At 35.8% G+C, this 19,050-nt stretch overlaps 2 protein-coding genes across 2 annotated transcripts in view; one reads left to right on the top strand and one right to left on the bottom strand.

Moving 5' to 3' along the window:
• LOC149800799 (metaxin-1-like) overlaps positions 1 to 1,474 on the bottom strand; it is a 45,054-nt gene extending 43,580 nt beyond the window's left edge. The window contains exon 1 of the mRNA XM_089954793.1: positions 1,382 to 1,474. Within this exon, the coding sequence (XP_089810919.1) occupies positions 1,382 to 1,465 (84 nt within the window). The 5' untranslated portion in view covers positions 1,466 to 1,474. The remainder of the gene's footprint in view (positions 1 to 1,381) is intronic.
• A 208-nt stretch (positions 1,475 to 1,682) lies between these two features.
• LOC149800798 (ADP-dependent glucokinase-like) overlaps positions 1,683 to 19,050 on the top strand; it is a 29,959-nt gene continuing 12,591 nt past the window's right edge. The window contains exons 1-4 of the mRNA XM_089954792.1: positions 1,683 to 1,900; positions 5,827 to 6,052; positions 9,737 to 9,802; positions 14,333 to 14,749. Of these exons, the coding sequence (XP_089810918.1) occupies positions 1,728 to 1,900; positions 5,827 to 6,052; positions 9,737 to 9,802; positions 14,333 to 14,749 (882 nt within the window). The 5' untranslated portion in view covers positions 1,683 to 1,727. The remainder of the gene's footprint in view (positions 1,901 to 5,826; positions 6,053 to 9,736; positions 9,803 to 14,332; positions 14,750 to 19,050) is intronic.

The raw sequence follows: 19,050 nt of genomic DNA, 5'->3' as shown, positions 1-19,050 counted from the left end.
CACACTGTAGTTTGGTTCGGTTAAGGATGGAGGTTTGCAGAAGGCACCAACATATAGGTCTGATGCCCCTTTAACCTTGATTTTGGCCTTCTGGCTCGCAGCTGGAATACTGGTCTGATACTAGGACAAATACACCACCCCCATGGGATCCCTCTGGACAATCTTTGTGGCAGGACCTGAAATTTGCTGGGAATACTTCAGATGAATTTATGTTGCTGTCTAGCCATGATTCCATACCAATAACAATGGCAGCTTTGGTAGAGGAGATCATATTGCTTAGTAGCCCCTTCTTTCCAGGCCCCTTTATAGATTGACAATTAATTACTAGGATTCTCATGGGTAAGTCAGTTCTAATTCCAGTGGGACCATGTGTTGTAGAGGTGCTTCTCTGCTCGTGTGGAGATGAAATAGCAGTTGGGTTGTTAAAACTTATCTACGATATCATTGAAATTGCCATTAAGCATTTCTCAAGGAATTTATAATCTTGTGGAATTTTTATGGACAAGAAGCAAAATAAAGTGAATAAACGCCATTTGGAGGTATGTGTAATCAGATTCTCGAAAATGACACCTAAAGCTGCAAAAAGTGAATGAGCATATACAAGACATGTGAATTGTACATTACCCGTTTCTAAACAATCATAAAACATCAGGACAAACTACTTTGAGATTAATTATAATTAACATATATGTCAGAAAACAATAAAGCTGTAGTATTTTCGACTATTTATATATTTTTTCCCCAGCATTTTCAGTTTGTTCTGGAATTATCGGTTTGTTTTGGATTGTTCCGGTGGGGGGGTCACCAGACAGATGTCCCCCCCCCCCATTTCCCCCCCAAAAATGAAGTGTTTTATGTGTAAGTGTATCCCCAGGTATGTTGCTTGTTTTATTTTTATAAAAAGAATTTTCAATCGAAAATGTAATTATTTTAAATTTTTTATGGGGTATTTATATTTCCTAGTGTTATCTATAGGGGTGTTCATCTGAGCCAAGTTTCTTTAACCTAGCTCGAATTCGCTCCCCTAGTTCGTGTTTGTGACCTTTGCTAGTGGTCTCCTTAGTCTCGTGTTTGCTATATGTGTATTGCTATGTGTGTGAATGCTGTATTAGTTTCCGTGTTGAGACCATATCAGTCAAATTTCCCCAGTTAGCCTTAGTACTAGCTTTACAAGATTTTCGTCAGATGCGCTGGTCTCATGGCTTGTCTTTTTCATATCACTGGAGCTTAGCTGATACTGTTCTTGTATTGACATTGTCGAAAATATGAACCACAAACTGTCCTGGTATGAATTCATGCAGTAAAAACATCATAAAATATTGAAGAGCATTTATGTGACAATTAAAAAAAATACACAATATGTTGATATTAGTTCTCTTACTATGGCTGCAAGACAGTCTGAATCTACAGAGGGAAGGTCCCAATCTCCCTTCCATACTTCCAACACAACCGCGTCGTCTGCCATTTTGGTCCCCATGCGTATGAATTCTTAATTTACAAATGTAGATTATATGATCTAAAATACCAGTTTATTTTTAGTCTTTTCCTTTATAATTTATTACTAAGATATGAAATCATACAATTATTTCATGTAGTATTAAATAAATAAAGACAGTATATTGTGTATTATTCTTAATTACGAACTATTTTGTTAGCTCAGATTTCCGTTTGTATTCTTCGGTATGCTGTTAGGTCCTGAATATTGAGGGTGAGAGGAAGCGAAAAACATGATACCAAAAACTCTCTTAGTTGGTTTGACTGTCATTGCCATAGCATATTTCTATGGCAGACTAGTGGAGGATCCTAAAAGTTACCTAGACGAGATCGAGAAGAGTATTATTGACGCATGGAGTGAATATATAACTTTACCGAAAAGACGGTTCCAGCGAGTGGCCGTTGGGTAATAATAACGTGGCACTGTATCTATAGTCAGCTCCCTATCAATTATGAATCGTACCCCACCTTTAAACTCCGAAAGTATTTATCTGGCACAACCATATTCTAGTGTAGAATTATTTAGTCCAAAAGGCCTTACAAATTTCAGACCATAGCATGTTCCGTCCGCGCAAACTTTGTTATTTGAATTTTTAAAAATACAAATCTATGTAATTTTTTAGTACACGGCGAAACCTATTGTATGCCTATATGATAAGCTGCAGGGTTGTGACGCGGATGCACAAAAAAGCACACATATACAGCATATTTTTTTTTTTTTTAAATATATGATCAAAAAAGGATTTTAAAACCTGTGCTTTCATGACGTTTTTATGATGCAGAGAATTCTGTCACTAGTTTCACATCCCTGTATTTTAATTATAGTCATTATACACATGGCAGTAGACCATTTAGTTGTTCAGTACCCTTTTTCACTGACATAATGTGGCAGAGTAGCTACAAATATGATGTCATGGAATCTACATGGTTGAGATCCCATACCAGGTCTTCCACTAGGCTTCGCATTTGGTGACAAATGCGAAAGAATTTTGAAAGTGGCAGGGCCTCGCCTAGGCTTAGCATTTGTTGGTAAATTCAAAAAAAAATTGAAAGTGGCGCAACATTTTACTGACTGGTGAAAGTTGGTGGCAACAAAATTTTTGTAAAGTAAATTTGTTAAATTTTTATTGATATAAGCAACTAGGGCCACTTAATACCTGTTTTTACTAGGCCTATCTGTGGCAGTCAGTGGATCATGTCAGTAGATCATGAATAAGACATTATTCAAATGTGATTGCAGATAACTGCAAGCTGTCAGTCGTTTTCAGAAGCAATTAAATGTGATTAGTAGGAAATAAGGAATGGCCAGGGGATATACTCTATGGTTGAACAAGTCAGCAAAAAGATTCAGTGTCATTTGCACATGTTGATTTATGTTTCTTGCAAACTGAGTGTGTGACACACTTGGGACTGCTTAGTGTTTTAGGGATTATTTTCTTACATGTCTGAACTTAACTGAGTAACACAGGATGCTGCTACAAGGATGCCAGTCGTTGACTGAAAAGGACCTTAATTGCTTATATCAGTGAAAAATTAAAAATTAACTTTATAAAACAAGTCTGTACATATCAAGCACAAAGAATATGGCTAATCTTGCTCAGAAAAACAAAGATTTATATCCAGCTGCAGCTGAGGCAGCTACCAGGTAACTTGTTGCCCCTATTTCTACTGCAGTCTGTGAGAAGGGGTTCAGTCGCCATAATCTAATCAAAATAAACTTAAAAAATTCTGTAGATATATCTGCTCTGATAAGTTTTGAAAATTTTTAATTAAGGAAGGCATTTAAAAAATGAAATTGGAAAGAAATGAGGCAGATATTGATGAAGTGGAAGTGAGCAATATTTTGTCAGTTTTAAAGAAACATTCTTATTCATTTATGCTTTTCACATCCTATACATTGAACTTCACATGTATATAATGGTATTGTTATATTTATTAATAACTATTCTTTTGCTTTGAAATGTAATACAAAAACATGTAAAAACCATTTTATTGTCATGTTTATATAGATTAAAAATAGGGCCAATTTTTAAGTCCCTGTATCATGGCATAAAATGGGTCCTTTGGATGAAAATTGGCTCCAGATTTTTAAATTTGGCAAATTTCATGGTGCATAGAAAAACATTTCCCGGGAAGCCCTAGTATAGGAGCACTATAGTACCCTGTCCACGAAGTAGGGGATACTAATGTTAGTACTAGTGGCTGAGAACAACTACCTAAGGCATAATACATTTGTGCTGGAAAATCAGCTTTAATTATTAGGAAGATTATTGGGCCAATCACTTCTAATTTATATACTTATTTCAAGTGACCTATGCATGAAGATGTAAGTATAACTCTATTTATTTTAAACCATGGCTTTAAATCAAACTCACATTTTTAGTAATACTTTATTGATTTTAAGTCTTAGGACAACCTTAATTATTTTCAAAGTAGTTTTTTATGACCTATAAATGTTGGGACACAAAATTATTAAATCTTAATATTGCTACGTCTCCTAAATGGATGGTCATATGTCATATTCATCATTCACTGAAAGACTTCTTACAATATCTAGTTGCTCCTAAATGAAAATGGTGCCTGTCTGGAGTCCATTATGACCATCACAGTGACCATAATGAAAATCTAGTTATGGCTACTGTTTCCATGAGGTTTTTCACCAGAAGGCTTCTTATAGTGTTTAGTCACTATTAAATGAAAATGGTGCCAATCTATTGTCCAAAAAATCTTGTTATTGCTAACCCTCCTTAATGTAAAGTAATACTGCCATGGGGTCTCACCAGAAGACCTCTTGTGATGCATAGATAGTCCAAAATGAAAATGTTTATTACAAACTATTGTTATCTCTACTCCTGATTGATATATGGGGATTTTACTAAATAACTTTTTATGTTTAAAAATAAGACCGTGTTTCTAAGTTGAGATCAAAGATTATATCTGGCGATGTCAGGAGTGAGTGAGACACAAAATCTTGTGACATTGACCCATCATAGACTTCCATCTAATGACCTTTTATTTTTGACATGTGTGACCAATTGGGTATGTGTGTTCAATGGTTTCCTTATTTTCTAAGATAGTAATTGTACATGACACATTTCCAAGAAAACAGACAGGTTCTAGAATATGATGCCATGTGTCAAAGATTGATTATAGTTTGATACACACTTATTTAGTAGACTAATTTATATTGAAAATACATGGCATCAACTATTATCTAGTGAAACTGGCATTATTGATGTGACTCAAGGATGATGAAAAAATGTTAGAGGAGAGGGATTTTGTTAAACTGAAAAACTTGCATAAGGAAAAGGACAAATCAAAAGTGCTTTATAAATTTTGAAAGAGGAATTCTAAAGTGATGTAAGACAGCATTGAGAATTTGTGGACTTTGTAGACTAGTTCAAGGGAATGTTATGTATAAATAATTTATCATTTTGTTTTGTGTCTGTATTTGCATACTACTGTTAATCCACATGGTTTTAGCCGATTTGTGACAAGAATTTTAACTAACTGCAGATCCAAGTAAGTAGCAGTAATAAATGTAAGTTTTTCATATGATTTTCTGTAATTATGGCATGTAATATATAAATCACTCTTTTTTTGCTCAGATTGCATTTTTTTGCCACTTATATTAGTAATAATTACACTTATATCTCATGGTGGGGGCTGGCATGTGTAAACTTATAAAAAAGCAGTTCAGGTTCACATTTAATGTGTATGTGTGTGTGATTTGAAATTTTAACATAGCTTTAAAAATTTTTTAGTCATATCGCTATGATGTCTGCATTGTAACAGTTTATAGTGATGTCTAGCACTGGGGCATCATGCCGCAGACATGTAGCATGATGTCCCACCCAGTCATGTTATTCTGACACCAGGCAGACTAGTCCAAACACTAACCTCCTAATGTTGAGCGCCAAGCGAGGCAGCTGTTGGTACCATTTTTGTAAGTCTTTGGTATGACTCGGCCGGGGCATGTATGAATTTTTAACAAAGCAGTTCAGGTTCACATTTAATATAATTTCCCTTTGATTGGTACCTGGGTAATCATTAGGATCATCAGGTACCCGGCAGAATTGTTCTAAAATTTTAACATCTCTAATTAAAATGGGGTATCCACTGAAATTGTGCCAAGATGACAGCCATTATGTCAACAACAGCAGCTTATTTGAAATTTTTGTTATTGCTAAAGAATATACAAAATGGTTTGAACACTCGGCAGTTAAACTTAAGGAAGAAATGGTCTTATCGTAAATTCCTAGAAATTCTTTTCAGCCAGGGACTCTTACTGAAATATTTTCTTTTTAATCCTGTTCTTGTTATACATTTCAGGATCAATTGTAATTTAGACCTGATTGTTCCTGCTTTACCCTTATTTGAGGCATTACATGTAAAACCTGGTGGAAAAGAAAATCATCCAAGACTAGACTCTTTACAGTCATTACAGGAAACATTTCATCATTTTTTCTCTAAGGGCTCAGCTGCAGAGAGAGCCTTCACAAATGGCAGTATTTTCAAGGAAATAGTTGAGGCAGCAGAATCTCTTCAGGAAAAGCAGGCAAGCTGAGAGTTCTGATAACTTTCTTTTTCTCTTTTGTCATAACCTGAAACATTCTTCTTTTCCTTATATTGAGACACCCTTGCTTTCAAACCTGCCATTAATCCTGTGTTGAAACAGTGTTGCTCTTAGGGGCAGGGAGAACTGTAGCAGCATTAGAGACAGTATTCCATCTTTAATTATATCGATGTTAATGGGAACTATAAATAACAGACCTGACAGAGTCTGTGTCATTACAAAACTAAGGGAGTCATTTTCATAATAGAAGTGAATGAATGTGTCATAACAGAACTGATGGTGTCTGTAATAACATAACTGATGGAGTCTAAGTTGTAACAAAAGTAATGAAGTCTGTGTCATAACAGAACTATGGGAGTGTCGTTAGAGAACTGACAACATTTTTGTCACAACAGAACTGAATCTGTGTCATAACAAAACTAAGGGAGTCTTTGTCACAAAACTAAGGGAGTCTTTGTCATAATAGAAGTGAGTCTGTCATAACAGAACTGACAGTCAAAGTCATAACAAAACTAAGGGAGTCTTTGTCATAATAGAAGTGAGTCTGTCATAACAGAACTGACAAAGTCATAACAAAACTAAGGGAGTCTGTCATAACAAAATTGAGGGAGTTTGTATCATAACAGAACTGACATTCTGGGTCATAAAAGAACTTATGGAATCTGTCATAACAGAACTGACAAAGTCATTGTCACAACAGAACTGACAGTCTGTGTAATAACAAAACTGAGGTAGTCTCTGTTATAACAGAAGGTATAAACTCTATAAAAGGGTCTGAGATTTAAAATTAAGCAAAATCACTTCACAATTGGTTCTCATTATACAAGAAGTACATATGTGAAATAATTCATGAAACAAGACTAAAATAAAATTCAAATAATTGATTGAAATCCATGATCAAACAGTATACTGAGTGGCCTTTGGTAGAGGGACTACAGTATGATTCCTTTTCCAAGGCTATTATAGGAATCTTTGACCAACATGGAGTGTACCTCTGTCAGCACAGTGCCATGTCATTTTATGTCTTCATTGGATAGACCACGCTCTTTCTCATGATGATTAGTAATGCCATCAGGAAAGATAGTCCCCATCCTGCCATTGGCTTGAGTATAGTCGTTTAGTACCAGATTTTTTTATGGTAACCTCCAGTTCACCATCATTAGATAGACCACCATTTTCCTAATATGGAGATCCTGAAGTACATTTTATATCGTTCTTATGTATCTACAGGTTTCATTCATGAAATTATATATATATATATATATATATATATATATATATATATATATATATATATAAACACCATATTTGATGGTCTATAAGTCAATTCAGAGTACAAGTCAAATTTGCCGATTTTGCAAATTTTCCATCCTTACTGCCTCTGTTTAGCTGAAGCTTTTGTTAAAGAGGGAAAACAGTAATAAATTAAATAAACATGAAAACTGTTAAATTGCATATCATAATCCTTCTGTTTCACAGTTTAAATGTTCACAATCTTTACTGTATTTCATTTATTTTTTCGTGCCCTTTAATTCTTTGTACATAATCCATTTATTAAAATCATAATTATTTAAATGTATATAAAGAAGATTTACATTTGCAAAAAAGATAGATAATACTGTATAGCCATTTTGTTTTTACAAAAATTAATAATTGTTGGTGAGAAAACACAGTGATTGATGCATAAGCTCTCTTATTGTCATTACAATATCTACTGGTGCTTATTAACAAATAGACAAAGGACTTCACAGACCATACCTTTAAATATTATCGTTAGTTAGTTCTCCTTGTAAAGTCCGTCACTGTAACAAAACACCACATGCATTTTAAAATGAGTTAGGAAGACCCTTGATGTTTTCTTATACAACAAAAATTACATCTCAGTACATGCTGAAGTGAAAACCACAGACCCTTTGTCAGCTAGTCTTATTGTTTCATTATAGTCATACAAATGTAAGATATAAAAACCCTGTCATTTTCTGTTGTAAATTTGAAAGTCCCGAACTCCGTTAAATCAGTTTGTTTATATACATATACTATCTTTTAAGTGTTTGTTCTCTTTTGACTTGGATATAATTGAAATTGTATTGCACATCTATTCAACAATATACCCCTTTTTTATCTTTATTGGCGAGTTCGAATAACAAGTAATGCATATGATCGCTTGTTCTTATAACAATTCTGTATGGACAACAGCTTCAATAGCACATTGATTGATTTTCATTTCCCTAAAGAGAGCCTCATTTCGCTACTGGCGACCCTGCTGATTTGACATATCCTGTCGATTCTTGCCCTCAGTCAGGTTCATCTGGAATAACCAAAGCGCTAAGTATGTTTAATACTGTGTAAATAACACTGCATAGCCATGTCGTTGTGACAATGTACATCGTAATTAAAACACGAATGAATTGTTGATTTAATGGTGTTTATTGATAATGGATTATAGTAGGGTTGTAATACATGAGAATATTCACAATCGTCAGGTAACTCAAAATACATTCTTTTTAATCTTTGCAAAAGCTACAAATAAAAACCGTTCTGAATAAATAATGGTCTTGTAACAGACAATTTGTTTTTCATCTCTCTCTCATGCACGCACAAACACACACAATTATAATGACCTCTCCATTCTCTTCGAAAAAGATCGTGCTTTATCAGTAAGTGCATGTACACATCCTGTGGTTTGGTGGCATTTGGTTTCGATCTTTGTTCATACTAGTTGTGAATTTAAATTGCACTGACAGCTCTGTTGACAAGTACAAAAGGTGACACTGGTTGAGAAATTTACACAAGTAAGCACATGGCATATTTTGGCATTACACAGTACTGCATTCACAATACCCTGTGGGTAGCCTCATTTCCCTATATGTAGCCTCACTAATTTGATTTGGTCTGCTGAATCTTGTCCTCAAACAGGTGTTAGCTAGAATGACCTGACCACAGCTGTAGCATATTTAATAGCATGTAAATAACATGTCGTTCTTGGGACACTGGATATTGTAACTAAAACCTGAAGGATTTGTTTACCCTGTGGTATTATTTGATAGTTGGAATATACTATTGCCCTTGTACATGAGTAAGATTTCAATCATCAGGTAACTAAACAATCATCCGGAAACCTCTCTCTTATATATGTGGATATTTTATTTGCTCACAACGTTGAAGAAGGAAATTGCACTGGATACCAGTTTCTGCCATGGTTATTCATTTTCTTAATTGTCTCTTCCAATACACATATATGTAAACAAATATAAACAACATATATTACTAGTGCATGCTCCATTGCATCTGATTAAATGAATTTAATACTGACAATCATACTTTAAAGAAATGTTAAAATAAATTACAATTCTAAACTTAAAGAAATAAAGAAGGTTCTTTCCCAGTGGTTTTAAAGATATCTAACACCTTTTGGAAAAATTGAAGATAAAATACACATAAGATGTGTCAAACATCATTTATGCATTATTGTCTTTACTAATTGACTGTATCCTCATTAATGACACTATAAATTGCATTCAAGATAGATGAAACTTTTTGTGAATTTTACACTTGATCTATTTTCATTTCAGGTATCAAACAATACGGATATTTTCTCATATTTACAATTATATGATTTCTTTCAGTATTGCATATTTATAAAGATTGACATTTAATTTCTTTCAGTACTACATTGGTGGTAATGCAGCATTGATGGCCAGCAAAATAAAGTTTCTTTTCCCAGATGTTGAGGTATGGTTCTGATCATGATGACAAGCATTTTATCTCAATTATACTACTCATTGTGTTCAGTTACCAGCATTTTATAACATCATTTACAGTAATTATGGCTACTCGTTCAGGGCTCATGCAAGTGCAGAGATTTTTCCAGGACATGCGACTGCATGAATTACACACATGGAAAGTAGCAATACATGAGAAGTCCATGACGGATGCACAAGTATACTCTCATACCAAGCCACTTCTTTGAGAAGATGGAAACAGGTAGTCCTGTCTGACTCTGCCAGCAGAGACAGAATGATGAGCTATATTTTATAGTAGACTCCACTGAGTTTGAGGATACTCCAATTGAGTTGACACCTTCTCCCCATCTTGTGTCTCTTTCTTGAATTACGTTGCCCAGTTATATTTCCTAAGGAGAACTACTACTACTACCTTGCAAATCCAGCCCTTCCAGATAACACTTTTTGTTTAAAAAAGCTAAATGTTGCCTGCCCTCCTAGGTGGCAGTTGGGCAGAGTGATCTCCCCTTGGTGTAGGGATTGGCACCAGATCCTGTGAATATCCCAGTTAATACTTCATCTCTTCCTAAGAAGCATGTTCTCACCATGAGAGACTTCATAAAAACCATAATAAACTTCTTGGAAGATATACCATTGCAAGTTGGAAGAGTTTTTCGCTTCTAAGGAAAGTATACTCCATCTAAATTTCCAACTTTTCTCTCTTCCTATGCTGACAAAGTTCAACCTTTTCAGTTTTCTAACACTTTGTCTTCTGTATATGCACCTGTTTCAAATGATTCATTTTTCCCTGTGGAGACTAAAATTTTGCTCACTGTATCAACCTCTCGCCTTCTGAATAAATATGAGTTACCATCTGCAGAATTGGAGCAGCCTAACTTGGCTTACAACATGTGTGCTTCTGCAAGTACAACCACTAGACATCACAGTCTGTATGAATGCAAGCACAGAAGACTGGGCGGCACACCAATTAACATCATTTCAGGAGACCAGCGGAGTGTAATCTTCCCAGGAATGGCATCAATTCTGTATATCAATGTACAAGATATGAAGGGCATTTTGAAAGCCTTTAACTGATGGCAGGAGTATTTAAATGGAAAGGGAGGCCTCCTTCTGTCTGACAACTTTATGACGGTGACCCATCTCAAAGAGCAAGGTGGAATTAAGTCCCTAGACCATTGCATCCTGGTGCAGGACTTTCCAAAGTGTTCTTGTGAACTACATATCCATTTCTAAATTTGCCATATTCCAGGGCAACTAAACATAAAGCACATTCATCGTCCCGGAACAATCAACTAAGTTATGGATGGAATGGTCTCTCCCCACTTGTTTTGAATCAGATATGTGCTGGATGGAACTGACCATTGATGAACCTGTGTGTGACAGGGTGGAATACCAAACTTACAACATTGTCTCAGCAGTCGTAGCTCCAAAAGCCTGGGCAGTCGGTGCACTATCCATAGATTGGAATGGTCTGGATACAGCTGCTTACCCTTCTACATCTCTGATTCCAAAGGCTGTATATTAAGCAAGAGAATCTGAGTTGCCTCATCCTCATTGTTCCATTCAGATGGGAGAAGTCTTGGATCAGCTGGCACATCAATCTTGCAATGGAAATTCCCCGGAAAATCAAGATTTTCCCTCATCTGCTCAAACAGCTACGATGGCAGTTGTTTGATCCAAGGCTAGAGCTATTGAATCTGCTTGTCTGGATCATATTACAGGCCCTCAGAAATAAACAGTTCTTATAACCAGTCATGCAGAGAATTGATCTAGCAAGAAGGCTGTCCACCCTGAAATCATACAAAGGCAAAATGGCAAATTTTCACACACAAAAACATATAACTCTACAGTCATCTCCATCTCAAATAGCTAATTTCTTCCTCTGGCTTTTCAAAGAAAGTTATTACTGAGTACTATAAAAGATTACCACTCCATGATTGCTGACACCTTTTATCAGCATGGAAGAGAGGATATCAGACAAATCAGAGACTTATCCTACCTTTTCTCCAACTTTGATTATACATGACCAAAAACGTTGGCTCTGTGCCCAAAGTGGAACCTATCATGGGTACTGACCTGGTTGGACAATACACCATTTGAACCAGTTTAAAGGGAATCATTGACTTGCCTTTCATTACAAGGTCTGCTTCTTCATTAAATTAATGATGGCAGGCAGAATCCGTGAAATATATGCATTTCAATGGACCCGAATTACATGCAGTTCCAACAAGACAGGTCAGTTACACTCATGATGACACTCTCTTTCATCACCAAGAAAAGGCTCTTCTCCATGGGTAACCAGACTTTTGTAATGAACCACTGTCCATTCTGGAAAGTTCAGCTCAAGGCCACATACATGACCCAGTACAAGCTTTGAAATGGACATAGCTGCTGCATCTAGAGAGATCATGCTTATTTTTACCTCTGAAAAAAGAACAGGAAGATATATCATTCCTGAATCCTTTATTCTGGACAAAGCGTGTTATTTGCTATGCATATTGAGAAATAACCCCAGCTCAAATGAATCCATTACGCATTTCAGCTGATGAGATTAGATATCACAAGCATAACATAGACCAGAATTGTTCTTTGACTGACATTATTCGGGCCATGGTATGGAGATCGGAATCCACATTCTCCAGTTTTTATCTAAGAGATCTTTCATCCCAAAGGGCTGAACTCGATTTGGTCGGACTTATATTCATGGCTCAATAGGTCACCTTTCCAGGTCACTCAACAGCTTCATAAGATGCAGCTTCACAACTTCCACTGGATTTGCAGGGGGAGGTGATTTTCCCTACTTGATGCCAATCCCTGACAGATGGAGTCTTCTCCTGTCTGCTTACTTACAAGCTGTCTCACATAATGTAGGGGACAGGATATAGCATCTCCAGGGTAAAGGGAAGTATCTCCCTCCACCTCTTACCTATTTTCCTAAGATACTATCTCCAGGGTAAAATGGAAATATCTCCCTCCACCTCTTACCTATTTTCCTAAGATATTATTGGGTAATGTATTTAAAGAAGAAACCAGTTTTTTTTATAGTAAAATATGTTTCTTCAAGAATACTTACTCAATCATAATACACATACATCTTCTAAGCTTCCTCATGGTCACATCTACATAGAGAGTGTTCCTTGTGCTCCATTAGTAACTGAGATATATGTGGAATTTGCTGCCAATTCTATACCAGTGGAAGGTCACTTTGCCCAAGTAACACCTGGGTGGGCAGATAACTTCCAGCTTTTTTTTAAGCTAAGAGAGTTAATCTGGGAGGGCTGGATTTGCTAAAGTATTATGATTGGGTAAGTATTCTCAAAGAAACATTTTACTATAAAAAATTGATTTCCATGCCATACCCCCAGATTTGTGCCCAAAACCTTTTGGATCTTTCGAAAAGAGAATTCTTTCCTGTCTGGAGATGCTCACAGGGTCACGAAAAAATGCTGACCTTCTATTGCTTCACCACTCAGCCATGGCAAGTTGTATAGCATAGGTACTGGCCCAAGAGGCAGTCAGACATGAGAAGGGTCTCTTCTGCCACCCTGCAGACTATGGTTTCATTTGGTTGTTACAGGATTCAGGGTGTCTCTGGTAGGAATCTCCATGGATATGAATTTGCAGTATTCATGGCTAGAATCTGACCATGCTATCATTGGCAGTATTTCTTATTTAAATTTGTGGCTTTAAAGTTATGTCCTTTGCAGCACCACTCTGGTGGCCTAGTGATTAGAGCTTCCGCCTAAGATGTGGGACTTAGTGAAAAAAATGGTATTAAGAGGTTAGTATTAGGACTGGTCGGCCTGTTGACAGGATAATGTGACTGGGTGGGACATCATGCTACATATTTGCTGCTTGATGCCCCAGTGCTAAATTGTTCAAGCTACGTTAAAAAGATCCATATTACACACGACTTTATCAACCACATAATGCATCAAATATTTTGTGTCTCATAAGGCACAAGCCCATGCAGATTGGTGGTTGAAAGCTAATTTTTCAAGAACCCATTTAATCGTTAATTCCACTGTGGATCATTCATGAACTTTACTCATATGATTTGTGAAGTGAGTTTAATAGGATTCATTCCAGAAATGGAAAAAGTCGTGTCCACTGACCCATACTGGGTCAAAAAAGGGGTCATTTAGAAAAGCAGGGGTCACAAATACACTTACTGTCTTCAAGAAATAGGCACATATCATTATCACAGGCATTTGTATCATTGATTTATTAATTTCTGCAATAAATATTCACTTTTCCAGCAGATATGCTTTGAACCAGTCATGCTGAGTCAGACTGTTGTACAGTTTTCAATAATTTCCTTTTCTGCTAAATAAGTATATGAATCCAAATTGCAGCTTGGTGGGATTTAAATGAAGAAGGTGTGAACATATTCAAAGATTTATGACAATCGTGATAGCTTCACTCTCTAGTGACATATTTTGATGATAATGTTGCTCCTGTTGATAAGTGTTAACATGTCAGTGATAAATTTATATTTATAACATCTATTATACTGCAGCTTCAGCTGGTAGGCCCAATAGGTCCCAAGTTGTCAGAGCTGTTTTCTCGGTCCATACAGATCCCTGAGGAAAGCCACATTGAGGAGGATGAAGTCCACCTCATCATGGAATACAGAGTGGGAGAGAAATGGGGAGATAGTACGGCCACTGTTGCAACACGTTTCATTACTAGCTTTGATGAGTCAAATTCAAAGATGACACATCTAGAGACATTCTTCTCAAGTCTGTCGGGTTTTGAGCCAGATTTGATAATTATATCAGGTCTTCACTTGATGGAAGGAGAAGGTAAAGATTTTTACACTGGCAGATTGAAGGTGTTTAGAGAAGGACTTAATCAGCTTAACCCAACCATTCCAGTACATCTTGAGTTGGCTAGCATGGCAAATGGTGACTTGGTACAGGAAGTTTTTAGAGAGGTAAGTTGCTGCCAATTAATTGTGTCCCAACTGAAGATCTCAGTATTGAAATAAAAATTATTTTTGAAATTATTATTCTTTGTTTTGCTTGCTAATCATAGGTAGGACATAGGTATCACTTCTCTGATGTTGATTTTTATCATCATAGCATTACCATATACACTCATGTATAAGCCAAATAATTAGGAAAAAATAAAGACCTGGAAGGAGGGGGTTGGCTTATCCACAGGCCAGTGTCTAAACTTAAAAGTTTTTAAGTCTCTTTGTTGACTACTGTAATGACTGTAAGTCATCGAAACACAACAAAATTTCTTCCATGTCCTAAGACTTGTATGCATGTAAAAAAATCATTTTCTGTGTCCCAACACTTATTAAACTTATAAAGTTCTATGATTGATTTTGTTATTATTTTGCATGTGCATATTTTCTGATTTCTCCAACACCAAATTAAACAAAGGTAAATACAGACTTCATAATTCGTGTGCCACTTGAGTTTACGGGGGAGACCAGGTTGAACTATAATGTACAGTACTTACAGTGCAAATTGTGCATAGCATCACTTAAATCCTTATTTATTCCCGAGTGTATTAGCTGCACATTTTGCTTTATTCATTGCTTCGACCAAATTGCATTCTTCCAGATAACATTTCAGCTGTTTCATATATGTTGAATCAGGCGCTCATGAGTAACTCATTTTCAGTGATACAAGCAATCCTACAAACTGAGGTAATATTTATGCAATGGTTCCTGCATTTAATTGTACAAGGCACATAACCAGCATAACTGTTGCATGGTCATGAAGAGTGGGAATAATAAAGGCTAAAACTTTTATTATAGATCAACTAAGATTATCAATCTATTTTAGTTTTGTGTTATGGCTGAACAATATCATGAAATGGAAAGCTTGATGTTTCGGCATCTACTTTGTTGATAATTGGTGGATTTGTCTTGTGTTTTCTGACAGCAACACAGGCCAGTTAATAATCTTATATCAAAACAAACGGCAACTCCGCTTTTATGGTATTAGCATAATTTTCGAAGTATTATTTCTGAATCTTCATTATTGTATTTTGGAGATATCATTAAAGTTTAGTGCAGTGATGCCCATGATTAGACTCCAAGGGATGTACTTCATTCAGTGCATGTTCAAACCTACAATGTACATGTGGTGGCACCATTATGTAAGTATGCTCATTAGCCTAATTGCAAGCTTGGATCAAACCATATTGTTATTTGTTGTGTTGTCATACTGGGATCACATTTTAATGAGTTAGGTATTTACCATTTCAAGGCAAAAATAAAAATGTAGCTACAGATGCACTGATATAAAATGTCCAATGCAATAACACATAAACAAACAGTAATTGAGTCAAAAGGGAGAAGTAGTGTTACAGCAACCCGCAAATGCTAAAGTCTTGTCATCGTTCAATCAAGTTATGCACAAATCTTAAGCAGAAACAATAAGAAAACAGAAAAGTTTATACCATTTCTTTTTAATTGTCATACATGCCAATCCGGAGAGAAGTATACATGTAATTTTTATTAAAACAAGTTTGCCTAAATAAATTCATTTAGGACTTACTGCATCTTGTGATGTCTTGGAGTTATGGATCGGCTTATATGTGGGTCATGCACTTTTTAGTGTTTATACCTATTCAGTTTGGGGGGGGTCAGCTTATATGCGAATGGGTTTATACGCGAGTATATACAGTAATTGTTTAGTTGGAGTTTTATCTCTTGTGATCATAGACAAAAAAAGCTTCTGGATGATTTGCCATCCGTCCAACCATTAGCACAAGTTTGTTATTGCTGCTCCACCTAAACTACATGGAGGATTACCATAAAACTTTGCACCCCTTGGTTTAGTTGGTCCTAGTGAAAATGATGCAACATGGACATCCAGTATGACTGCCACAGTCACCATCTTGATTAATCTGATAAATCGACCCCAAACCTGTACAAGTACTAACTGATGCTTTGAGGGTTGATCTTGCCTGTTATTTTTAAATTGTGCAGTTTTGTGCAGACACTTCCCAATTTCACACATTGGTTTAGACACCAGCATTTCTTGAGGCTCATGAGTTAGTCAGCTGATGGGTTCTTTTGGCAACATGTACAGAATATTTCCAGATCAGATCCTATGTTTGACAAGTTGTAAATGCATGTGGAATAACAACCCTAGCTACTATTGCCATTTTGAATTCCATACTTGTGTTGGATGACAACTTAGAATAGATCTTTTCTTCAGAAATTGCAATCAACAACATGTAATTCCAAATTATTGCCATCTTTCTCAAGAAATTGCATGGTGTGTTTTTTGCATGTTTTTAAGTCAAACCTGTCAAAAATCATTTTTAGATATTTTCATTGGTGTACAGGAATAATGTATGCCTCACATAATACAAGCTTCTCTGATATGGATGGTCATGTCAACATGGAGTTTACATTAAAAGACTTCTTTTAATGTTTTGTTGGTCCGAAATGAAATTATTCCAGTCTGACTTCCAGTATGACCACACTACCAGCTGTCTTGAAAATCTTGTTATTGCTACTCCCCATATTGACCTGGACTTTTCACCAGAAGACCTCTTATGTTGTATGGTTGGTCCAAAATATAACATTGCTTCCAATCTGACTGCCAGTATGGCTACCTTGGCAGCTAGCATGTGTTGTAGTTACCCATCTGAATTGATGGTCATAGAACAGTATGGCTACCTTGGCAGCTAGCATGTGTTGTAGTTACCCATCTGAATTGATGGTCATAGAGCAGTATAGATACCTTGGCAGCTAGCTTGTGTTGTACTTACCCATCTTAATTGATGGTCATAGAGCAGTATGGATACCTTGGCAGCTAGCTTGTGTTTTAGTTACCCATCTGAATTGATGGTCATAGAGCAGTATAGATACCTTGGCAGCTAGCTTGTGTTTTAGTTACCCATCTGAATTGATGGTCATAGTGCTTATGTGTTGATGACTTCTTGTCTTTCTATCCATTTTAGGTTTGCTATCGCTACACCTCCTAAACTGCTAGGAGGATTTGCCATGGAACTTTACACATATTATCAATGCTCAGGGTATTTTTAAACTTGCATTTTTAAGGAGAACTGTTAACATTTTTGGATTTACAGTTTTCATTATTACATATTCATATTTTGTTTCTTACATATTCATATTTTTTTCTCTCCCATAAACCCCAAGACATGCCATGAGCTGATTAAAAATTGAAATCTTAAAATAGCTTGTGTTACCAGAAATTGGAGATCAAGTTTTCTCATCAGCAATTGGAAATGTGCAAACATGTCAAAATTAAAAACATTTTTTATAGTACCTTAAACTTAATAAATGTGTGATATCCCTAACATTTAAAAAGACAGCACAAACATGTATCCCTATTTTCCTACCTTGGATAGTTTGCCATGTATTTGGCATCCCCGATTGTACATTAGAACTAACCTTGCATTGACTTACTCCAAAATAAAAAATAAAATCCATGCAAATCAAAAAATAATAAACTCGTGTTACCAGTCATAGTTTCAATTACACGTTGTTGTACTTGAAAACTGAGTACTAAATTTAAAGTTGAGGCAATAATTAACAAACAACACTCCTCAAGAATATGTTTTAAGTCCTTACAAGTCCCACTGACAATTGCCAAATGAACATTCCAGAAGTTTATACCTCTTAAACTGGTGAACATCTAGTGTTGGAAATGTGTTTTATGATGTGCCGATTTTGCAGTGTAATATTTTCAAGCCCTTTGAATGACTGCACTAAGTATATGTACTACTTTCGTCATGCTGGCAGTGCATCTACATGCCTGACCCATTTAATTCAAATTTTAACTTCAGGCAATGCACACTAGCTAAAATTGTTGCTCTTTCTAAAAATATATAGAGTGCATATTTGTTTGAATAATAGGATAAAATGCAATTTAAACATTTGTGTGCCTTTTTCAGTTAAAATGTGTACTAAACTGAAACTAAAACCAGATATGGAAGATTTGGCATTTTACTTTACATAAAAACCAAAATTCTATCAAGATGTTATCACGTAAACACAGGGTATGGAAAGACCTGTTTTGATTTTGGAGTCTAATGTTAATTTTCAGAAGCTGCTTATATCACCACCACCCCTTTTTCTTGAGCATAGCTACACATATTCATCCCAAGGTTTAGTTTCAGACTTGTACAAATTATGCTGATCTGCCATTAAATATGGCCACTGTTGCTAAGGATAAAAGAAAACAAACTTTAAATAGCTTTTTCTCAAGACTGCTTATCAGAATTTGCTTTAAGAATCCT

The sequence above is a fragment of the Sinohyriopsis cumingii genome, chromosome 4 (assembly GCF_028554795.1).
Source record: "Sinohyriopsis cumingii isolate HCF-2022 chromosome 4, ASM2855479v2, whole genome shotgun sequence".
Classification (NCBI taxonomy): domain Eukaryota; kingdom Metazoa; phylum Mollusca; class Bivalvia; order Unionida; family Unionidae; genus Sinohyriopsis; species Sinohyriopsis cumingii.
This window is presented reverse-complemented; position numbering and strand designations above follow the sequence as displayed.